This window comes from Antechinus flavipes, chromosome 5, assembly GCF_016432865.1.
Source record: "Antechinus flavipes isolate AdamAnt ecotype Samford, QLD, Australia chromosome 5, AdamAnt_v2, whole genome shotgun sequence".
NCBI classification, from domain to species: Eukaryota; Metazoa; Chordata; class Mammalia; order Dasyuromorphia; family Dasyuridae; genus Antechinus; species Antechinus flavipes.
In genome coordinates, this window is record NC_067402.1 from 230,830,990 (window position 1) to 230,853,945 (window position 22,956).

Here is a 22,956-nt window from a genome sequence, read left to right on the forward strand (position 1 = left end):
CAGGAGAATTGGATTCAGAAGATATAAATAACCCAGGAAGAAAAACAAAAATGTAAGCAGTTTATATTCATTTCCCCATGTTCTTTCTTTGGGTGTAGCTGCTTCTGTCAATATGAAAATAGTCTTGACCTCATGGAGGTCAAGTATCTTGAAGGTCCCCAGATCATATATTAAGAACTGCTGTTATAAAAAATGGTTCTCTGGGAGAAGAGATAGATTGGGAAATATAGATAATTTCTTTTTTTTTTTTTTTTTTTTTATAAAGACCTGACATATCATTGGGGAAGATGAGAGCCAAAAGACAATCAGCTGCCTTATTAATCTGAAAACTGGCTTGAAGACATAAATTTATGATCTTATTTATTTATTGTTCCCTCCTTCTTTATTAATGTTTGAGTAAACTAACTAACAGAACCAAATATTGTAGTTTTTTTTGTTTATACTTGAAAAGAGTTATTCAGAGGGCAGCAGTGAGTGATCTCTGAATTCAGTTCTTGCTGTTTGCTTTTTCAATAAAAGCCCTTATTGAAGAAGTATTTATCAGCATTCCTTTTAATTTCCTTGTATTCTTGAAGGGCCTGTTTCTTTACATTCATGGAAAAGGGGTCAGGCAAGCTTGTGGCAAAGCATTATTTAGTGGAAGAGAATGGAAAATTGGTAAATACTTAGAGGGAGAAGGTAAGTTCCCTTACCTCATCTACTTGAGACAATCCACTTTGCCGCAGATAAGTGGACGATCTATGGATGAGAGTTTGGAAGTTTTTTGAAATTGTCTTCTGAGGAGTTTCAAGAGCACTGTCATCTCTGAAGACAAGCACAAATGCCCAAACTAAGCACAGAGCCACACATCTCATCCTCGTACATTGTGGGAAGAACTTAACAATTATGACCTGACATTTCTTTACCCACTTTGAAAGACATCACTTTATTTCTAAATTATGGTCTCTTTATTTCCTTCTGAAATTCTCCCTTTCTCCCTTCAAACAGGTATTTCTATTAACAGAGAATTCATAACCTTTCAAAAAAATGCACCTTTCAGTGATTTATAAGTCTTTCCTCATCAGAAGAAGTGGCTGACAGGTATTATTCTCCCCATTTACAGATGGGAGAACTGAGACCCAGGAAGGAGAAGGGAAGGCTCCCTCTGGTGCTGTGCGGAACTCACAGAAATTCAAACTTTGTACCTGAAAATCTGTTGTGCCAAAAATCATTCATTAAATCAGGAGTGGAAATCAGAACTCTATTTTTTACTCCATTTGTACAGAAAGCCATTGGACCACTCCATCTCTGGGTGACTCCCTTAAAAGAGGAGCAGGCCACTACTAATGATCAAAGAACAGCAAAAATATGAGCAAGTCCCTTGGACTCCTGTGGCTTTTGTGTTGGGGCAGGCTGGACATATTGTCTCCTTTTTGTGCAGGGGAAATCTACTTACCATAGAGTACCTGAGTTGGTTTGTACAACATCACCTATATTAAGAAATTGATAAAAGTCATTCAGGCACTTAAGTGGAAAACACTTACCTAGGATAAATGCAAATAAGCATTGGCTATTTTATTTCTCTGTGTAGCCCAGTGTGCTCATGGTCATATCTACTAGAAAAGCCAGAATAGTTAAAGGATTTTCCTCCCTAACTTCTGTCCTGGAGTGATCTAACTTTTATTTGCCAATTTCTACTGTATTTTTGGTGGGTTTTTGGTTTTGGTTTTTTGGGGGGAGGGTTGGTGGCAATTGGGTGCATTTCTTTTTTTGGTTCTAGTTTGTGGATCTTAAATAATTACTACCAGTGTTTGCCAAAATGAGTCAGAGCAACAAAATACTTGGAGTTTCAAGTACTGCATTTCTTACTTCCCCCAAACGAAGAGAGAATATGGGGAAAAGGTTGTCTCATAAGCAGCACAAGTTGGGAAGCTTACAGCTAAAACATACACAACAGATGTTAACAATTCTGAAACTCTAGCTGACTGCACAAACAAAATTTCCTACTTTGCAAATGTCATCTCTTGAAGTCGATGATCACAACTATTGGTTTCACCAGCTATTGTTCTTCAGACCTGTGCTGTAGAGGAAGTGTTCCCATTCTATCACTAATTAAGGAAGCCAAGGAATGAACTTTACCAGACGTCACATGATTTCTGTGGCAGAATCAGTTATAGAATGCTAAATGCTTAATTCCTCTTTTGTGTCTGGAACTGCTCAGGCTTATAGAAATGGCAGATTGGCAGTGGACATGGACATGGGATTATTTCAGTTCCTCAAAGGGCAGCAATTTAACCTAAGTGGTGCTAAGGAAATCGAGCAAAGTAATGATGAGAGGTACAAATTCCAACAACTCTGAAGTTTAATCTCTCAACCAGCAATTTAGCAAAAATGACAAAATACAGAAATAGTCAAAAAGTTAGAATGGGTTTAGGAAGATAGGCACAGTAATATACTATTGTGAAAGCTGAAATTGTCATTTTCTGGAAAGCAGTTTGAAATTATGCTAAGAAATCAGTAAGATGAACATACCTTTGATGTTAGCATCTATATGTGCTAAACATATACTCCAAAAGTTAGAGACAGAAAGGCTCCAATCTATGCAAAAATATTCATAGCACTTTTTGTGGTGTCAAGGAATTGGAAATAAAGTGTCCATGAGATATAGATTGGGAAATGGATGAACAAATTATAGTCTATATAATGTAATAATACTGCTCAGGACAAATGACAAATGTAAAGAATTCAGAGTACTGAATGACTTATGTAAATTGTTGTAAAGTGAAATAAGTATGATCAAGAAAAACAGTATATAGAACTATGATTAACAGACCTGGAAAGAACAAGAAATCATAAACCTAATACCATGTCATGATCCTTTAGAAGAGTTGGGAAAATGCACCTTCCTCCTTTTGTTGTAGAGTGTGGAATAGTATAGGTATGACTATTGCATATGACAGCAGATATGGTTGATATGTTGAGTTTACTAAACTGCTTTTCTTTTTAATCTTCATCATATGGGTTGATTAGCCTGGTAATAGAAAGGGGAATAGATACTGAGAAATTATTGTAATGTGACAACCAAAAGCATCAAAAATAATTTTTTTAAAAATTATTTAATCTTGTTTTTAAAAAATAAATGAAATCACAGGGGAAATAATTGTAAATCACTAGGCTTCTTTACTAAGCAAAGATTTTTCATATAGGTTAAAAATTAGCTGAAAACTCTTGGAGTTTTGTTTGTTTTTATTTCTTGTGGGGAGCATTTTCCTAGTGTTGTTTGTTTTTGTTTCTTGTGGGGAGCATTTTCCTAGTGTTGTTTGTTTTTATTTCTTGTGGGGAGTATTTTCCAGATGTTCATAAAGAGAAAAGAGAAACCAGGCAATTTAAGAGAATCATTACTCTGGTGCTTGTTGAATTCCTACAGTGTGCTCACCACTGTTAATTATATTTGAAATAAAGAGATTTTCACTGTGGTAGTCCTGAGATAGATCTTCTCTGAATGGTTCCTTAATGGTTCCCTCAGGGAACTCCAGATTAGTGAGGGTCACCTTAGAGAACTGATGTTGAAGTCTTTTGAAACTTTAGCAGAAGGATAGATCTGACAGTTTTTCACTTATATTTTCATTAGAGAACAATCTTTTGGTATCCACCTGTGTTGGTCAGGGCAAAGCAGAGCTTTGTCCTGATCTCTCTGTGTTGTATATTCCTGATATATTGGCTTATTTTGTTTGGATGGAATCAAAGAATTTATAGCCAAAGTGCCAGGTGAACGTCAAGAACACTTGAGTTCAAATCCTACCATAGACACTGATTAATTGTATAATCTTGGGCAAACCACTTAATCTCTCTCTTAACATGTAAAGAGCTTTGTAAATCTTAAATCTAAATGTTAGCAACTATTGTTACTATTGGTGAACAAATAACTTTGCAGAGCAAAAGTAATAGCAGTAAGCATTCTCTGACTTAAGGAGCTATGCCTTGTTTCACATTCTTTCTGCTTGTCAGATCCCTTGAATTTTTTGAGTGTTATTTTCTTGTTGGGAAAGTGGGCACTAGTGATGCTTTGACTTTGTGAATGAAAACATGAAAAATTTAAAGTTGAAAAACAGAAAAAACAAGTAAAAATAAAAAATCTGTTGATAAGATCTAAAAGGTTCATTTTTTTCTTTTCTTAGGAATAAAATGCTACCCCAAGACTTCAGAACATTCTTTACTTAACCATACTTCATTTTACTCTCCTGCCATCTTCTTCCAGTTACCTTACTTCAAGAACTAAACACTATTCCTTGGAAACTAACCTCTTTAGCTTCTGAACTGCTATCTTGGGGTCTCAGTTATAATTAGTGTATGCTTCATATCTGAATCACTGGCTCTTCCAGCAATATTTTACTGCCCCCCCTTTTTCTGCAATATTTTATTGCTCCCAGTTGCCTTGCCACCAAGCTTATGCACCTTTCTTATGCACCCCTTACTCTTTGTAGTTCTTGAACCATAATCAGATAAATACTGATATTACTGCTGGATACTCTCCAGTGTGAATTGAATTTAGAATGAACTTTATTGAGAGAAAAATTATCTTCAGTGATCTAACATTACAATTACAAAACCTCTATATGGGAAAACTCATTTAAACTGATGCAATATAAAGTAAGCAGAACCAGGAAAACAATATACAACTATGTAAATGGAAGGAAGAATAACAATAAAAAAATACCCCATGAAACTGAATGCTATGAAATTATAATGACCATGCTTAGGCTTAAAGACAAGAGAAATGACTACTCCCTATTTCTTTACAAAAATGAGGAAACTCTTGAGTGTGGAACATTGTATGCCAGACTTGGTCAGTGTATTAATTAGTTTTGTGAAGACTTTTTTCCCCCTTTTTTTATTCTTTTGTTATTAGGTTTATGGGGAAAGATGGGATAGAGGAAAGTTATTAGAAAATGAAAATCATATAAAAGACATCAAAATTCCTTAAAAGATAGAGGGTGCTGAGTGATATTTGTTTTATTGCTTGTGCCTCCAACTAACCATATTGACAAGTGACACTTCTTTTCTGAGAGATGATATCAAGTATTTTATTTTTTAAAATGTTGTTGATATCTTTAATTTTTGCTTCATTTACATTTCCCAATATATGTTTCTCCCTCCCCAAGGTTCACTAACAAAGAATAAAAAAGAGAGAGAAAAATAATTAAATAAAATTAATCAGAATTTTCTGTCCAATATTATATTCAGTGTTCAATACCCATAGTCCCTCATCTCTTCAAAGAAGAGAGAAGTATATTCTCAGATCTTTTCTTTGGAACTGAATTTAATTATTGATTTCAGAGTATTCAATTAATCAGTTCTAATGCTCTTTCCAAATGCGTTCTAATAACTGTTTATGTTGTTTCCTGGCTCTTACACTGTCTGTGGGTTTAACAGTTGAGGCAATACTGGCCTTAATTTTATCTTTCCCCATCACCACTTTATTAAGCATTAAATATTTTAGGGTTACTATTGAAAATTACTGTCTTCAAGAAAATTGCACTGCAATATTATATTAATAAGGCTTATATTTTCAGTTATCTTATATACTATTGGAATAATATTGTAATAATTTTGTATATTATTTCCCAGTTCTCTTTGCTTCAATTGTATCAGTTTATACAAATTGTCCCATACTTTTCTATTTTCCTATATTCTTAGTTTCTTAATATTTCATTACATTTATTTACCATAACTTTTTCAGCATTCCTCAATCTACTTTGTTTCTAGTTTTTAAAATATTTTGGTGTATATGGGATCCTTTTTCATTATTGAACTTCATAGGATGACATTCTTAGTATTATTCCAAATTACTCTCTAGGGTGCTTTAAGTAACAGCTTTAACCTTTTATTAGTGAGTTTGTCTTTCTGCAACCCTTCCAACATTGACTCTTCCATTTTTTTGTCATCATTGCTAAATTTCTGTGTCTTTTTTTCCCCTGCATATCTCCTTAATTAGTGATTTGGATAAATAGTTCTTATTTTTCCTTTTTTTTTTTTTTTTGAAAAATATTGATATCTTTTGTTTTTATGTCATCTATATTTCCTCCATTTTTCTCCATTTTATTTAACAAAAAAGTTGCTTACAGGAAAAAAATAAATAAATGGAAGAAGAGAAAAAGAATAAATAAAATTGATCAAGAGGAGACATTAAAAAAAAAAACAAAACTCTGAAAACATGCGTATTTCACATCAGTGGGCATCTGCAAAGTAATTGAGGGAAGTGTTTTTTAATATATTTTTGTTAAGACCATGCTTACTCTCTGTAATTTTGTAACATCCACTTTCAGTTCTTTCCATTTGTGGTTTTTGTCATCATTGTATATATTACTTTCTTTTCTTTATTCTGCATCAGTTCATGTAAATCTTTTCATGCTTTTCTGATCTTGTCATAATTGTTGGTACTTATTGACAATTGATATTCTATTTGCTTAGTCATTTTTCAGATGGTTGCCATCTACTTTGTTTCCAGTTATTTGCTACCACAGAAATACTATAAATATTTTGGTGTATATAGAACTTGGAACAACCACCTTAGGGTATATCCTGAGCCATATGTCGACATATTAGTCATTTATTTACATAGTTCCAAATTGCTTTTCAGAATGGTTGAACAAGTTCACATGTCATCAACAATTCTTTTAACATAAACTATTCCCATTTTAATCTGTATCAGTTTGCTTTATGTTAGGTGAAGTTTCAGAGTTGTTTTAATTTCTTTTTCTTTTATTATTAATGATTTGGGGGATTCTTTCATATGATGGTTATTAGTTTGTATTTTTTTCTTGAAAATCATTTTATATCCTTTGACCACTTATCATAAATGAATGTTTTTGAGTCTTATATATTTGTGTGAATTGCCTGTATAACTTGGACATCAGGTCGATATCAAGGATCCTTGAAACAGATATTTTCCCCCTTAATATCCGCTTTCCTTATCTTAGTTAAGTTAGGTTTGTTTCCCACCCCTCCCCACTATGAAATCCTTTTAAATTTCCCTGTAATTGAGATTTTATATTTTGTCTTTTATGATTAATTCCATTCTTTATTTGGTTAAAAATTGTTCCATTATTTTACAAATTCTGATTTTTCTATCTGAGTTAAGTACTTATATATTTGGAACTTATATGGTCTAAGATGTTGGTCTAAATGTATATTTATTGTGAAACTGCTTTCTCATTTCCTCAGAACTTGTCAAATAGGGTGCCATTCCCCAAAAAGTTTATGATCTTGGGTTATTGAAGCCTGGGGTAATTATTTGGATTGTATTTGATTCTAATCTCTTCCTCTGATTTACTTTTCTATATGTATTTTTTTTACCCAGTATCGAATGGTTTTGTTAATTACTACTTTATGATGTGATTTTAGGTCTATAAGTACTGTTCTTCTTTTATTATAGTTTTTTTTTTTGAGAGGCAATTGGGGTTCTGACTATCATACAGCTACTGAGTGTCAGGGGTCTGAGGCTGGATTCGAACCTGGGTACTTCTGACTCCAGGGCTAGTTCTTTATCCATTATACCATCTAAGAGGTAGCTCTTACTAGGTTTTTTTTTTCATTGTTGACCTTCAAATTATTAACTTTTTTGTTTCCTTATAGATGAAGGTTCCTAATCTTGTTCTTTAAAAAAAAGTCATAATATAAACTTTAATATTTAGATCATGTATCCATTATGATCTTATTTTGCGGTTGCTTGGTCTGTTGGTATAGTTGGTCCAAATCTAAATTCTGCTAACTTGCTTTTCAATTTTCCCAAATTCTTATCAAGTAGTTTGCAGTGTTTATGGTTGTCTTTTGTCAAGACTATATTACTTAGAGAAGATGATAAGCTTCAAATGTTCCACAAAGAATCTTACTGATATTTCATCATGGAGCATTGACTTTACACTCTGTGTGGATTTGCTGGGAGTCGATCCAGCATTGGCCCTTTATTCTCACAACTCTTCCTATCTCTCATCATATTTTTACATCAAACATTAATATTTTAAAGATAATTATTCTGAAGAAAATAGGTTATTTCAAGAAGAAGTACCCTGTGATATTTTATTAATAAAGCTTTTATTTTCAGTTATCTTCTACGGTGTCAGGTTAACATTGTTGTTTTTGGGTCCCTTGTTATTTCATTCTCAATACCTTTCTCTACCATTTTGTAAATAAGCATTCATTATTCACATACTTTATCTTGCCATATTACCTAAGTATTACCTAAGTAGTGTTTACTAATATTTGGTTTCTACCTACTTAATTAATGTCACTTAAAAAAATATAACACAAAACTTTGGTGGAAAGAAGGATTTAGTCTCTTGGTGCAGCATGATGTTTTATTTATCGGACAGGTGAGACACTGCTTCCCTGAAATACCTTCTTTTATCAGTTTTCTTTTCACTGAGAATAGAGAAGAGACCTGTAGTAGTATCACCCTCCACAGCTAGATGTTAAAAATTCAGCCTCTACAAAGTCTAAGGGGAGATTCAGCCCATTTTAATTATTTAATGACTACTAAAATTCTATTGGGCATTACCCAAGCTTGTAGCATTGGGGCCTTCTGGACCCATCCCTGCTCAGTCTTTCTTAGGTCTATGGGAAGTATGATGTTCTTGCCCAGCCTATTTTCCCTATGGCACCCACCCACCATTATGGTTGTGCATCTGTATTGCTGTTCTCTAGGCCATGTTCCCTTGTGTTCCTGGTGAAGTTTCTTGCTGCTTGCCCCAGTATATAGTTGCCTACTGTTGGCGTAAAGGGCAGTAGCTCACTGCTTTGGCATCCTGGTGTGTAAATATTTGTCAAAGGATGGGGGTGTTTTCCCATTCCCCAAAAAGCATTCTGAAAAATGTCCCTGTTTTCTTAGTCATATTTCCAGGCTGTGGGTCAGGCAGCCCATTCATTCCTTGGCTGTTTGCAAACTCTGCCATGGCCTCAGCTGATCATAAGCAGCATGCAGCAGCCTTTCACACTATCCTCTGAAAGGGGAGTTCTGGATTTACAGGGAATAGTGGGAAATGTGTTCACTATGAGGGGAACTTCCTTCACTGCAGGAGTCATACATTTCTTCCATATAGCTTTCCTACCTCTTCCATCCAACATGATTTTGGGCACGTAACAGAATCAGAAAAAATGGGGAAAACTAACTAAACAGTCTCATTGGAGAGCAGCACTTAGTTATGTACTTTATGTTTTCATTTCAGACTTGAGGTAGAAATAATTTGTATACTATATTTTATCTTTCTCATATCAAGTTGGCATTAATGATGCCACTATCATGTGCTTTGAATTGTTTTTTGTTTTTTTGTTTTTGTATTAGTGATAGTTTTACACAGGGACATCCATACCTTCACCATTTTCCTTATGAACTTTTGCAAAGTGATAGACTAAACTAAGGTGTGTAGCCATGGAGCAGAGTTTGCCTTTGGGCAGAATTGAGCTTCTGATCTTGACTTCATTAAGACCATTCTTTAATAAGCATGAGCTTAAGATATATTAAAGATTTATTTTCATTTTCAGCATAGCCCCAGTTGATTAAAATAGCTGTTGATGTGCCTGATTAATCCACATGCACTTCTCTTTTTGCTCCCCTATGAAATTTCTCTCAAGTCTTAACTTCTGAAATCCCTTCATCCCTTTTCTCCATTCATCTTTCTTTTTTTTTTTTATTTTTTATTTAATAATTACATTATATTGACACTCGTTTCCATTCATCTTTCTAACCTCTTTTTTCTTTTATACTTGTTTTCTAGTACACTAATTTGTTCTCTCTCTCCCTCCCTCCCTCCTTCCCTCCTTCCTTCCTTCTTTCCTTCCTTCTCCCTCCTTCTCTTTCTTCCTCCTTTCCTCCCTGCTTCCCCCCCCCCCCCACACACACACACATTCCTTCCTTTATGTGCTATATTGCCACTAACTACCCTTCATTCTTTTGATCTAAAATTGTAAGAGTGTGAAGAATCCTTGGGTGTCTTTAGAGACCGAGAATATTTGCACTGAAACTAAATTGATTGGGGAAACATATTATAGTTGTTAGTAGATGATTTGTTGGGGTTTTTTTCCTATATATAACATAACTGTTTAAAACCAATATAATATTTATGCAAACTCTCTTTCTTCCTCAGATCATCAATTTCTATATGAATATGATAATGGAGCGAAGTAAAGAAAAGGGAATGCCAAGTGTCCATGCATTTAATACCTTTTTTTTTACCAAGTTAAAAACGGCTGGGTATCAGGCAGTGAAACGATGGACAAAGAAAGTGGATATATTCTCTGTGGACATTCTTTTGGTACCTATTCACCTGGGAGTACACTGGTGTTTAGCGGTGAGAACCTTTGATAAATTTTAAAAGAAACATGGACATGAAGAATGAATAGTGGTTCTTCACCTTCACTTGGGACCAGGAAAAAATTAGAATGACCTTTAGAAGAAGGGTTACAGTTTGGAGAGAAGGAAATACTTACTGTCAGGATTAGTGACAATAGAATACTGAAAAAAATAGAATTTTTTTTTGGTGGGGTTTAAAAACAGAGGAAGAGAGCTGCTAAGCAAGTTGCAGAATAAAGGGAGGACTAAGAAAATTTCCCAGAAGTGCTGTACCAAAAGCTCTGTAACGCTTACTTTCTGCTTGAATCTGTGATTTTAATTTACCATGCAAGCCTACTGATTTAATGATTTATATGATTAAGTCATGTAGTTCAACACATTTATGAAATTATCCAAATTTACTTTTTTGAAATTAGAAAGTAAAATCTTTCCTAGCTTACTGTTCACTTTTGTATTTTTTTTATGTTATTAAATGTAGTATAAAATTTAGTGCCCATAAAAATACAAAGATAAATTATACAATTCCTGCTGTCATAAAACTTCCAATTCAATAAAGAAAATAAGAATGTACACACATAACCATAATATAGAATAAAATGTATTCAGTGCTTAAGAGAGAAAAAATGCTATATGCTTTCTGAGGTCAGAAATATTCTTGATGTAGGGAATATCAAAAAAAAAGGTGTCAAAGGAGTAAATAGTAAATAGTAAAGGGCCATAAGGAATTTCCATAATAAAAGAACAGGATTCAGTATCAATCAAGAGACATTAAGCACCTATTATGTGTTAGGCACTATCATCATTAGTCACTGGCACAGTTAGTCATATTACTATCACATAACTATTTTTTTAGGCATAGTAATCCCAGTGATGCTTTAATCAGGTTGCTTTTTTCCCTCACTGATCCATATTTTGTAATTTAAAATATTGAGATCATAGAGAATCTTGGAGCAGCTCATAAGATGTAGAGATGCATAGGCTTTACTTTGGTTTTTAGTGCTTTCTATAATTCAGATATGACTAGAAGGTTACCCAGTTCATAACCCAACATAGTGCTTGATTAGGGAAAGTTCAGGAAACCTGTTTTGTTCACTTTATAAACATAGTCTTTTCTTTTTCCTAGGTAATAGACTTTAGGAAGAAGTATATCACCTATTATGATTCAATGGGTGGAATAAACAGTGAAGCTTGCAGGATCTTGCTGTAAGTAGAAAGCTATGAACAGAGAAATGAAATATCAGGTTGCATGTGTGGTGTTTTTTCAATTCTTTAATTATTAGGAAATTAGGAGAATGTGTCTGGTAACCATATTTATTTTTCACCAAAAAATGGTGTGTGTGTGTGTGTGTGTGTGTGTGTGTGTGTGTGTGTGTGTGTAAATAAATAAATATATATATATGTTTTTTGTGTATATATATATGTGTGTGTATATATATATATATATTTGTTTATGTACACACATATAAACATATATGTGTATGTATTCCATATTTTTGATATATGAATGTATTTATGTCTGTATATATCTAGACAAACATATATACACACATTGGAGCATCATGGGTAAGAGCTAGAATCAGGGTCGAGAAGACCTAAGTTTAAGTTCCATCTCAGATACATAGTGACTCTATTCCTGGACAAGTCAAATACCATCTATATATAACTATTACATGTAATAAAAGTAATACCAATTTTTTCCCCTGAGGCAATTGTGGTTAAGTGACTTGTCCAGGATCACACAGCTAGACAGTATTAAGTGTTTGAAGTCAGATTTGAACTCAGGTCCTCCTGACTTCAAGGTTGATGCTATATCCACTGCACCACCTAGCTGCCCCAATAACAATAATATTAAAAATTGAGCTGGATGGGGAGAAAACAGGAAATAACTCTTTCAGTGTTCCAAATAAGAAACTTTTAAAATTAAAATGATCTTAGTACTTCTATTTTGTTATAGGAGAAATATTAAATTAATATAATTAACATTTTCTATGATACTCTACTAGATGCTAAGGATACAGAGACAAAAGTGAAATAGGTCCTGCTGTCAGGAAGTTTACAGTCAGAGGAGGCAACTTTACATCTAGGTCTGTAGGTAACAATTTGCAGAGCATGTCATGAGCTTTGGGAAGCAATGTAAACTGGAGATGATCAGGAAATGATTCATATCAAAGGTGGCTTTGATTTAAGTTGAGTAATGAGTTAATAAGGGTAGATTACATAAGGTTGAAAAATGTTGGAAAGAAAGTATAGGTACTTTTTGTGCTAAGAGTCTGGTTGTGAAAGATGATGATTTAGAGGATATTAGAATCTATTAAGAAATTTTTAAGGATGGAAAAGACTAGGTATGTTTTCAGACAGTAGAGAAGGAACAAGTAGTTAAAGAGAGAGTAAAGATAAAAGGAAGATGAAAGGATTGTAAGGGCAATTTGCTAAAGACAGATGCGCAGGATCTGTATTGATGCGTTTTGAAATGAAGAGAAGAGGGAGCTCATGGAAAATGGCCTCAATTTTTTCAGTGAATGATATGAAGTAGTGGCCTTAGTTGTGAAGATGAGTAGAAGATGGGAATTTGAAGAGAGTTTGAGAAATTGCTCTGGTGAGTAGAACTGCAAATTACTAGTGGACCCACTCTGGGAGTGATTCAGGATTGGAGTTGGTAAAGAATAATCAATGAGGGGCAGCTAGGTAGTATAGTGGATAGAAGTCAGGAGGACCTGAGTTCAAATCTGGCTTGAGACAACACTTCCTAGCTGTGTGACCTTGGGCAAGTCACTTAACCCCAATTGTCTCAAGAAAAAAAAATAAAAAAAATAATCAATGACAGGACAGGGACACAAGGGATTCAAGAGTTGAAGAAAGGGTAGTGTTGAACTGATTAACTAAAGGGTTAAGATTGAGAAGGGAGAAAAATGAAGCCAATGCAGGGTTTAGCCAAGGAGAATCCCAAAGAGGAATTAAAAGCCATAGAGAAAACAAAAAATAGGTTTGATAGGAGTGAAGCATTGAAAGATTGGAATATGATTGTAATAAAGGGATTTCAGTTATTGGTCACAGAAGTGGCACAGCTGTGGATGATGACAAGATCAAGGGTGTGATTAAGATGGAGTAGATCATGGGAGGTGAGTAGGTTAAGAATGGGGAGGTTAGAATGTTTGAGAGAACATCAATATCTAAGTTCAATGTTCCTTGGTCTTTTGAATTTGAATAACAGTTTAGAGTTCTTTCCTCGTTATAACATTTTCCTTGTTGCCCTGTCAGCTGGGGCAAATTATAGAATCCAGAGTACATTTCTTTCACAAAATAATAAAACTTAATATTAGTGCTGTCTTAATGTCATTGACTACTAGATTCTTCTAGAAATGTAGTTCTTGCCACATGTCCCCAGAATTCAGTAGGGCTAAACTAAATTAAAAAGAAGTAGCAATTTATTCCTGAATGCTCATGAGATAAAGGTGATCATATCTGACTCATCTCTATTTTTGTCACATGGAAAGTACAAGTTTGATTTTTAAGCATCTTAGACAATTTGAAAACCACGAAGTACCCCCAAAATTCCCAGAGGAAGCATAGCAATTCTTAGGTACCATTCAGTCCCCAAAACCCCAACCCCAAAATAGCATGATATATTTTACCTGAGAAAATAGACTCTTATCCACACTTAACACCATACACCAAGATAAGGTCAAAATGGGTTCATGACCTAGGCATAAAGAATGAGATTATAAATAAATTGGAAGAGCATAGGATAGTTTACTTCTCAGACCTGTAGAAGAGGGAGGAATTTATGACCAAAGAAGAACTAGAGACCATTACTGATCACAAAATAGAAAATTTTGATTATATCAAATTGAAAAGTTTTTGTACAAACCAAACTAATGCAGACAAGATTAGAAGGGAAACAATAAACTGGGAAAACATTTTTACAGTCAAAGGTTCTGATAAAGGTCTCATTTCCAAAATATATAGAGAATTGACTCTAATTTATAAGAAATCAAACCATTCTCCAATTGATAAATGGTCAAAGGATATGAACAGACAATTCTTAGACAAAGAAATTAAAACTATTTATAGCCATATGAAAATATGATCCAAATCATTATTAATCAGGGAAATGCAAATTAAGACAACTCTGAGACACCACTACACACCTGTCAAATTGGCTAGAATGACAGGGAAAGATAATACGGAATGTTGGAGGGGATGTGGGAAAACAGGGACACTGATACATTGTTGGTGGAATTGTGAACACATCCAGCCATTCTGGAGAGCAATTTGGAACTATGCTCAAAAAGTTATCAAACTGTGCATACCCTTTGATCCAGCAGTGTTTCTACTGGGCTTATACCCCAAAGAGATACTAAAAAAGGGAAAGGGACCTGTATGTGCCAGAATGTTTGTGGCAGCCCTGTTTGTAGTGGCTAGAAGCTGGAAAATGAATGGATGCCCATCAATTGGAGAATGGTTGAGTAAATTGTGGTATATGAATGTTATGGAATATTATTGTTCTGTAAGAAATGACCAGCAGGATGAATACAGAGAGGACTGGCGAGACTTACATGAACTGATGCAAAGTGAAATGAGCAGAACCAGGAGATCATTTTATACCTCAACAACAGTACTGTTTGAGGATGTATTCTGATGGAAGTAGATCTCTTCAATAAACAGAGCTAATTCAGTTTCAATTGATCAAGGATGGACAGAAGCAGCTACACCCAAAGAAAGAACACTGGGAAATGAATATAAACTGCTTGCATTTTTGTTTTTCTTCCCGGGTTATTTATACCTTCTGAATCCAATTCTCCCTGTGCAACAAGAGAACTGTTTGGTTCTGCACACATATATTTTATCTAGGATATACGGTAACCTATTTAACATATAAAAGACTGCTTGCCATCTTGGGGAGGGGGTGGAGGGAAGAAGGGGAAAAATCGGAACAGAAGTGAGCGCAACGGATAATGTAAAAAATTACCCTGGCATGGGTTCTGTCAATAAAAAATTATTTAAAAAAAAAAGAAAATAGACTCTTAAATGTGTAGACAACAGAATTGTTTGGGAAATAAAAACCTATGATTAGACTTCTCTGTAGCCTTATATTTTAATCATTAAGTTTCAAAACTGGTGCTTTTTTTTTCTTTCTCATTTTTCTCCTTTTTGATCTAATTTTTCTTATGCAGCATGATAAATGTGGAAATATATTTAGAAGAATTGCACATTTTTAACCTGTATAGTATTACTTGATATCTAGCAGATTGGAGTAGAGAGAAGGGAGAAGAAAAATTTGGAATACCAGGTTTTGCAAGAGTGAATGTTGAAAACTTATCTTTGCATATATTTTGAAAATAAAAAGATAATTTTTTTAAATTTTTAATTTTTAAATTTTTTAAAGCTGGAAGGAACATTGGATTTAGTCCATATATCTTATTTTGATCATTTTCTTTCAACTCCTGTAGGCAGTACCTAAAGCAAGAGAGCCTTGACAAGAAAAGGAAAGAATTTGATACTAATGGCTGGCTTCTTTTCAGCAAGAAAAGCCAGGTATGTTGTTTCTTGTTCTGTTTTCGCATCCTAGAAACCCTAAGGTGGGACCCTAACTTAAGTTCCCCAGAAAATCCTCCTCTCTGTTCTTAGTATCAGACTTAGCAGTCTTCAGATACTAGGATCCCAAACTCCTTACCTCCTTTGCTAAAATGATCACCATTAAATCAGAACAATTAGCATTATTGAGGATTTTGTTGCAGGTTATCTTCTTGGAGTTCAGGTGGCCTAAACTAGTACCAATGTAAATGCTGGTTAAGAGGGGGCTGTGGAAACACAATTCTTGCTACAAGTTTAAAAAAAAAAAGTCACATCCTTGACTGCAATGCCACATTCTGTCCTTAATTCTTTGTTGTATTTTGTTTTGTTTTGTTTTTTCTGGGGGAGAAGTAGTAGGTACATTCAGGAGATGATGATCTCTCACAGATAAATACCCTTTATACTCTTGGTATTGTCTACCCCTTGAGGCTCATTTAAATCCAAGAGTAGAACAATAAGGAGTCAGATGAGTATGATTTGTTTTTCTTTTAGGAAATTCCCCAGCAGATGAATGGGAGTGATTGTGGGATGTTTGCCTGTAAATATGCTGATTGTATTACCAAAGACAGACCAATCAATTTCACACAGGTGAGTAGATAAGGTCATGGGGAAAGAGGTGTATAAAGCCTTCCTATCTTCAGACTGTTGCAAGATTAAACACACACACACACACACACACACACACACACACACACACACACACTGCTCTAGATATTGGCATGATAGCATGAGCTTTAATATACTTATTATATATACTTACAGCCTGTAAGTATGATGCAGTAGTCACTTGTTATTCCAGATAATATAGGCTGAAAGCGATGATTAAGACAAAGTTAGCCCAGGTTATTCCATTAAGGGACATAACTCCTGTTGTAAACTAGGAACTTTGGACTTAATCAGAACCTCTTCTCTTTCTTTCCAGTTCTCCCTCCCCTTTCCCCAAAAAAATTAGAAACAAGACCACTGAGTTGGGTTTTATTTGAAATTTTGGTGTATGGCTTTAAATTAGGTTGAAAAAAGCCTTACCTCATCCTTCTTTGAAATCCCAATTAACTCATGGTACTGTTCCTCTTTTATATATATCTTATATGTAGCATTTTAAAGTGATTTTGTCTCTACCATGACCTCTGAATGGCCATGGAAACAAGTGTGACACATTATTAGAAACCTAATCTCACTGCTGAGACAGGAAACTTCATATAACAAATTATTTAAGGTTTTATGTAAAGAAATGGGAGCCAACCAGGGAATTTTTGAATAATATAACATGGAAAAGGAGGCAGCTAGATGGCATAGTGGATAGAGCACCAGCTCTGAACTCAGAAGGACCCGAGTTCAAATCTTGCCTGAGACAACACTTCCTAGCTGTGTGACCCTGGGCAAGTCACTTTACCCCAGTTGCCTCAGAAAAAAAAAGAAAGAAAAGAAAAAAAAACTTTAAAAGTGTATATATATATATAAAAACATGGGGAAAAAATGAGAATCCAGGCTTGAGAAGAATGAAGAAGCTAAGAACCATTGGGCAGTGATATATAATGCTTAAGGAAGCTGTGTTTGAGTGTGTGAGTATTGTAGACTGGAGAGCTCAGGGAAGACTTCGTGGTGGAGGTGGTATTTAATTTGGACTTATAATGCACTTAAGCAAGTGACTAGGGAGAGGAAGGACATAGGAAACAATTTAAATAGAGGCCAGAAAAGCTCAGGCCATGTTTGTGGGACAGAGAATAATCTAATTTGACCAGCATTTAGAGGGCTTGGAGGGAAATAATGTTAGACAAGCTTGGGGAAATAGGATGACTTCCCATTTTGAAATGACTCCTGTACTAGGCAAAGTGGTTTGAACATTATTTGGTTGTAGGAAATCGCTGAAGATTTTTGAGCAAGAGAATGACATTACCAGATCTATACATAAAAAAGCACATTCTGGCAGCAGAATGACAAAAGGATTGGAAGGGGAGAAATTAGAAATAGAATAGAATGTAAGAAAGCTTTTGCAATAGTCAAACTAGATAGTAAAATGAAGTCTTACCAATATTGTAGCAGTAGACCTATAGAGGAAGAAATGGATGGGAGGAATATTTTGGAAGGAGACAAGACTTAATAAGTAATTGGATATAAGAAGTAAGGGAATAATAAAAGAAGAAATTTAAAAAATAGTAAGGGAGGTAGAAGTTTGATTCAAAAATAATACCAGAATTTTTAACTTGGAAGACTGAGTAATAGTGGTTCCACCAATAGAAATGATGAAGTTATTTGGAAGATTGAGTTTATGAGAACAGATAATAAACTCTTGTTTTGGACATGTTAAATTTGAGGTGTAATGGGGCATCTGGTAAAGATGCCCTTCTGATCTTGAGAGATGTGAATATAAAAATAAGAAAAGAGATGAGTAGAGATAAGTATTTGGAACGTCAGCGGCATAGATTTGTAGCTAGGGGAGTGAATCAATGCTAAGGGAGACACTATAGAAATAAAAAAGAAGAGTAAGTAAGGATAGAACATTGGGGAAGAGGCAGAGGACTGACTAGAGAGATAAAAGAGAAATAGTAGAAAAACATAATTCCTCTGAAACCCTAGGAGGAGAGACCTCAGAATTTTGACTACCCCTGAAGCAGTTACTCAATCAGTATTAGATGCTACAGAGAGGTTAAGAGGAATTAAGATTTGGCCATTGAAACATAATTGGTTAAAATTGAAAAGATGGTTTCAGTAGGAGGGGGAAACTGCATTGCTGGAGGTTAGAGATAGAGAGTGATGAGAGATCAAGGCATTGAGGGTAAACAACTTATTCCAGAAGTTTGGCAACAAAAGGTGGCTGGACTGCTAATACTCCAGACAAGGCTTTTTTTTTCTTTTTTCTTCCTTTTTTTTAGGATTTGGGGACATCTGAACATGTTTGTAGGTCAGTGGGAAAGACCCAGTAGAGTGAAAAAAAGATTGAGGACTCATAAGAGGGGAGGGGATGTCTAGAGTAAGGTCTTAGAGAAGATGGGAAGGGAGGACACAAGTAACCTTAGCAAGGAATGGATATGGATACAACTTACTCTGGAATAGAAAGAAATTCAATTCAGCAAACACTGAGTAGGAAAGAATATGTAGTGCTAGATGAGAAAGTTTAAATGGAATTTAGAGAGTTCCTGTCCAGTGACCATGATTTTAATCGAGTGGAAGGTTACGTCACTTACTATAAGCATGGAATGTTTGGAATATGTTTAGAACACGAAGAGATTTGGAACAGTGAATGGAATCAGTGAGGATTGGCTAATAGCTACAAGGGCTTATCTCAGGTGATTCACTATAAGGTATACTGGTTGGCATTAAATTGATTTGTGACCTAGACCAGTTGAGGAGTAGAAGCAAATTGGATGATAGGGGTCACCTAGGATTAAAAGTCAGGTATTGTAGAAGGCTTGAAGAAGCAAAGTCAAGGAAGTTTAGAATAGCAACTATTGGAACATTGAAATTTCATAGATGAAGCCAAAGATCAGGAAGAGGGAAATGAAATCCATTACTCTTTCTAAGAACTTTGGATATACTAAATACACCTTGTCAGTGAAAGAGCTACAGTATCATTTTAGGTAGAAAATTGGGGGGAAATGGAAGAATGAAAGAACATAAGTAAATCAAGAACATACAGTTAGGATAAAGTAAGGATTATTTCATTACTACTGCAAATTCTTAAAAATCAAGAGAGAAGAAATGAGGAGGATAGAATGGAGCAGATGTATTCCCGAGTTACTGTCATTAAAGAACCCTGAATGAAAGCGAAGGGGAGAATCTTGAGAGATCTTCAGAAATCTGAACATGTTTCTTTGTCTTTCCTAGCAACACATGCCATACTTCCGGAAGCGGATGGTCTGGGAGATCCTCCATCGAAAGCTTCTTTGAAAGCCACCATAGTCAGCAGTCACTGATCCTGTTGGGGACCAGCTCTGAGCTGTTCCCAAGGTCTCTGGACAAGAGGCTTTAGGAACAATTGCTCCTACCTTGTTTTGTTGTTATTGTTGTTGTTGTTTTAAAAACCCTAAAGAACTTCAATCCTGGACCAGATCCTGGCAAGATGCATTCACAAGCACACCTGCCTTTCCTTTTGTATCTCAGAACCTATTTTTGCAACGTAACTTTGGTGCTGTGAAAAGAGAGAGTAAGGGATTTTTCTCAAGCTGAAGAGTGAGACTGTTTTCCCCTTCTCCAATTCTGCCATATTTTAAAAGGGCTTTAACCACCTTCAATCCTTGTTAACCAAAATGGTCCCTGCAAGTTTCCTTAAGATCTGAACAGGCTTGAAAATTATTTTTTGTTTCAGATGTGCCATTAGCTTTGGGTTTTATTGGGAGATAAGGGTATGTGCATCCGCATGTATACCCATACACAACTGTCAAAGTTTGTGGACAAGAATGTGATTTTAAACTGGAATTCTGGCTATATGCTTGGACCACTGTTCCTGTTCAATCTCCTCTACATGGAAGCTGACTTATTTGATTTTTATCAATTCCCATATTCTCCCATTCCTTTCCCATACTTCATATGAAGTGTATCATGCAAGCCCTAATCCCCTAATCCCCTAGCCTTTTCCCTAGATGTGGGATTTTGCCTGGGATGGAAGTTTGTGGGATAGGGAAACCCACAGAGGAAGCAGATGAGAGAAGTAACAAAGCAACATTTTCAGTGGCTCACATTTCCAAGCAAGAGAAAGGACCTCAGTCTTTAACATAAAATTCCAGCATTGAATAAATGACTGTAGGTACAGTTCATTCTGTGGCAAGTTAGTTTAAATATATTTCTAACCACAGAAAATGTAATATATGTATTTCACAAGGAAATGCTTCTTTTTTAAAAAGGGGGGAAAAAAGCTGAATGTGTTCATCAGTCACAAGTCAGCCTGCAGACTTGTTTCCATTTTCCAAATTTAGCTCTAGCACACACAGCTCAAGCCCTGTATGCAGGGTATTCATGGGCTTTCTGACAGAACCTTTTGAAACTTGAATGAATTCTGGCTGAGGAGAGGGGTGGAGGGTGCAGCATACTGTGGATAATGAGTTGTTCAGCTCTAGCACAGACAGGATTTGACTTGGGATGCAAAAATCTCTGCTCTTTCTGTCACCCTCCTACCCACCATTTAAGAGCTTCCTTAGGCTTGGGTAATGAAAATGAACTGTCAGTGTCATTTTGTACTTAAGTTCCAAAAAAAGGAACATTTTATACTCTTTTCTGTATTGTAATAGGTAGTTTTGTATTAAATCCTTTCTCCTCTTCCCCTATCCCCATCCCATCCCGTCTCATATCGCACTTTTCCCTGGTCTCATTTGAAGATCTTATTGTTTTCTACTGAGCTTGTTTAGTACATTTTTGTATGTTTGCCACAAGTTACAATTTTGAAATGAAAATTATTTTTTTTAATATTCCATTGTTAACTGAATGTTGATGTGCTCACCCCAGCAACCATCCTATCTCTTTAAAAGTCTGCCTTCTTGGGAAAGGCCACTTTTTTTGTGTGTGTTTTGTATAGGAAATAAATGGCTTTCAATATCATGACCCCTCAGATTCTCTTTCAGAAAGCCATTGGCATGTTAGTTAGCTGTAGAATTGTAGACTTTGTCCGCTTCTCATTATTTGTTGTTATTAAAGAGACCACATGATAAAGGCTGAAGCACAAAATTTAGAGTCCAGATACTTCAGTTCAAATATCAACAACTTTCGCTTGCTGTCTTGGACAAGTTACTTCCCTTCTTGGTCTCACCTGTAAATATAATGTGAGGTTGATTAGACAACCTTTAAGTTTCCTTTGGGAAATATGATAGGAAATATACTGGACTCTAGCCTTGAGTCCTAACTCAGGAGAACTGAATTCTCATCTAAGCTTTGTCACTGGCTAGTTGTAGAACTGAGTTCAAGTTTTTTTTTTTTTTAAATTTATTTCGTGTCTTAAGCAATCATTTTTCAAACTTACAGGGTTATTATAAAACTCAAATGAGCTGCTATGTAAAAAAATGCTTTGGAATATATATACTTCCCATAGATAAGAAAGACCATACTTTTGTATAATGGAATTACCTATTCTTTCTTAGCTGTCCAGCCAGACCCTGATTGCTGGTGGATAGAAGCTCATTCTCAGCAGCCAGGTCCATGTTTCAACCAACCAGCATTTATTAAGTCTGTCAGGCACTGTGCTAGGAAACAAATATAATGAATAAAACAATTCATTCTCTTAAGGAACTGGCATTTTAATGGATAGAAGAAGAAAGAGGGTAGACAGAGAAGTCCCATTACCGGTTTGCAGGGTGTATTGCTTAACTTAATTACAAAAAGGAAAAATCAAGCCCACTAAATGCAATTCTACCACATTTAAAGGTATCACTGCTTGACTTTTAACTTCTATATTCTTTTTTTGCCTTTACTTTCCATACCCTTCCGAGGTCTTCTGGATCATTTCCCAGCTAGCCTTCCTTTAGTAATTATATTTTTTCTCCCTTTCTACTCTTTCCAACTTTTTGTTCTTTTTTTTTTTTTTTTCTGTCAAGAACAGCTTCATATTTCAAATGTTTCTTGGGAACAAAACAAATCAGTCTAGTAAACATTTCTCAACCATTCTGCCTCATGTTGACACTGCCTTGTACTTGAATTAGTCTCCACAAAACTGAAATGAGCCCAAGAAAAGAATGAATCCTTCTTAATCTTTACATTTTCAGCTCAACAACAAGACCAAAACTAATTGAATGATTCAGAGTGTGGAGGATTATATTGGGGGAAAGATAAATTTAGTTTTGGCTGGGCAGTTAGAAATGTCCTCTGAACAACTCCAAATTAAATCAGATTTATGTTTTTAGATTTTAGTCATAGTTTCTTCCCCTAATTCACTCTTCTAATTCCATCTAAGCATGGAGTTTGGGAAGAGACTCCCCACCTTTGTCTAGAAAAGAGATGATGAAGTAAAATATCTGTGCTCAGTTAAGGGAAGGGAATGTTCCATAGAAAGTAAGGAAGGGATAGGTGAAGGCACAAGTCCCAGTGAAGCCTTTGGATAACACAAGGCAAAATATCCTGAGCCCAGAGTT

At 35.2% G+C, this 22,956-nt stretch overlaps 1 protein-coding gene across 3 annotated transcripts in view; it reads left to right on the forward strand.

Annotated features, from left to right (window-relative positions):
- Window positions 1-21,433, forward strand: part of SENP1 (SUMO specific peptidase 1) — an 80,973-nt gene extending 59,540 nt beyond the window's left edge. For 2 of the 3 annotated variants that reach the window (XM_051961128.1, XM_051961127.1), the window contains 5 exons: window positions 10,122-10,325; window positions 11,451-11,530; window positions 15,778-15,862; window positions 16,394-16,489; window positions 19,727-21,433. In XM_051961128.1, the coding sequence (XP_051817088.1) occupies window positions 10,122-10,325; window positions 11,451-11,530; window positions 15,778-15,862; window positions 16,394-16,489; window positions 19,727-19,789 (528 nt within the window). In that variant the 3' untranslated portion in view covers window positions 19,790-21,433. Of the gene's footprint in view, window positions 1-1,102; window positions 4,135-10,121; window positions 10,326-11,450; window positions 11,531-15,777; window positions 15,863-16,393; window positions 16,490-19,726 lie in introns of those variants that run through there. The other variant, XM_051961129.1, reaches the window with a different exon arrangement.
- Window positions 21,434-22,956: the final 1,523 nt, after the last annotated feature.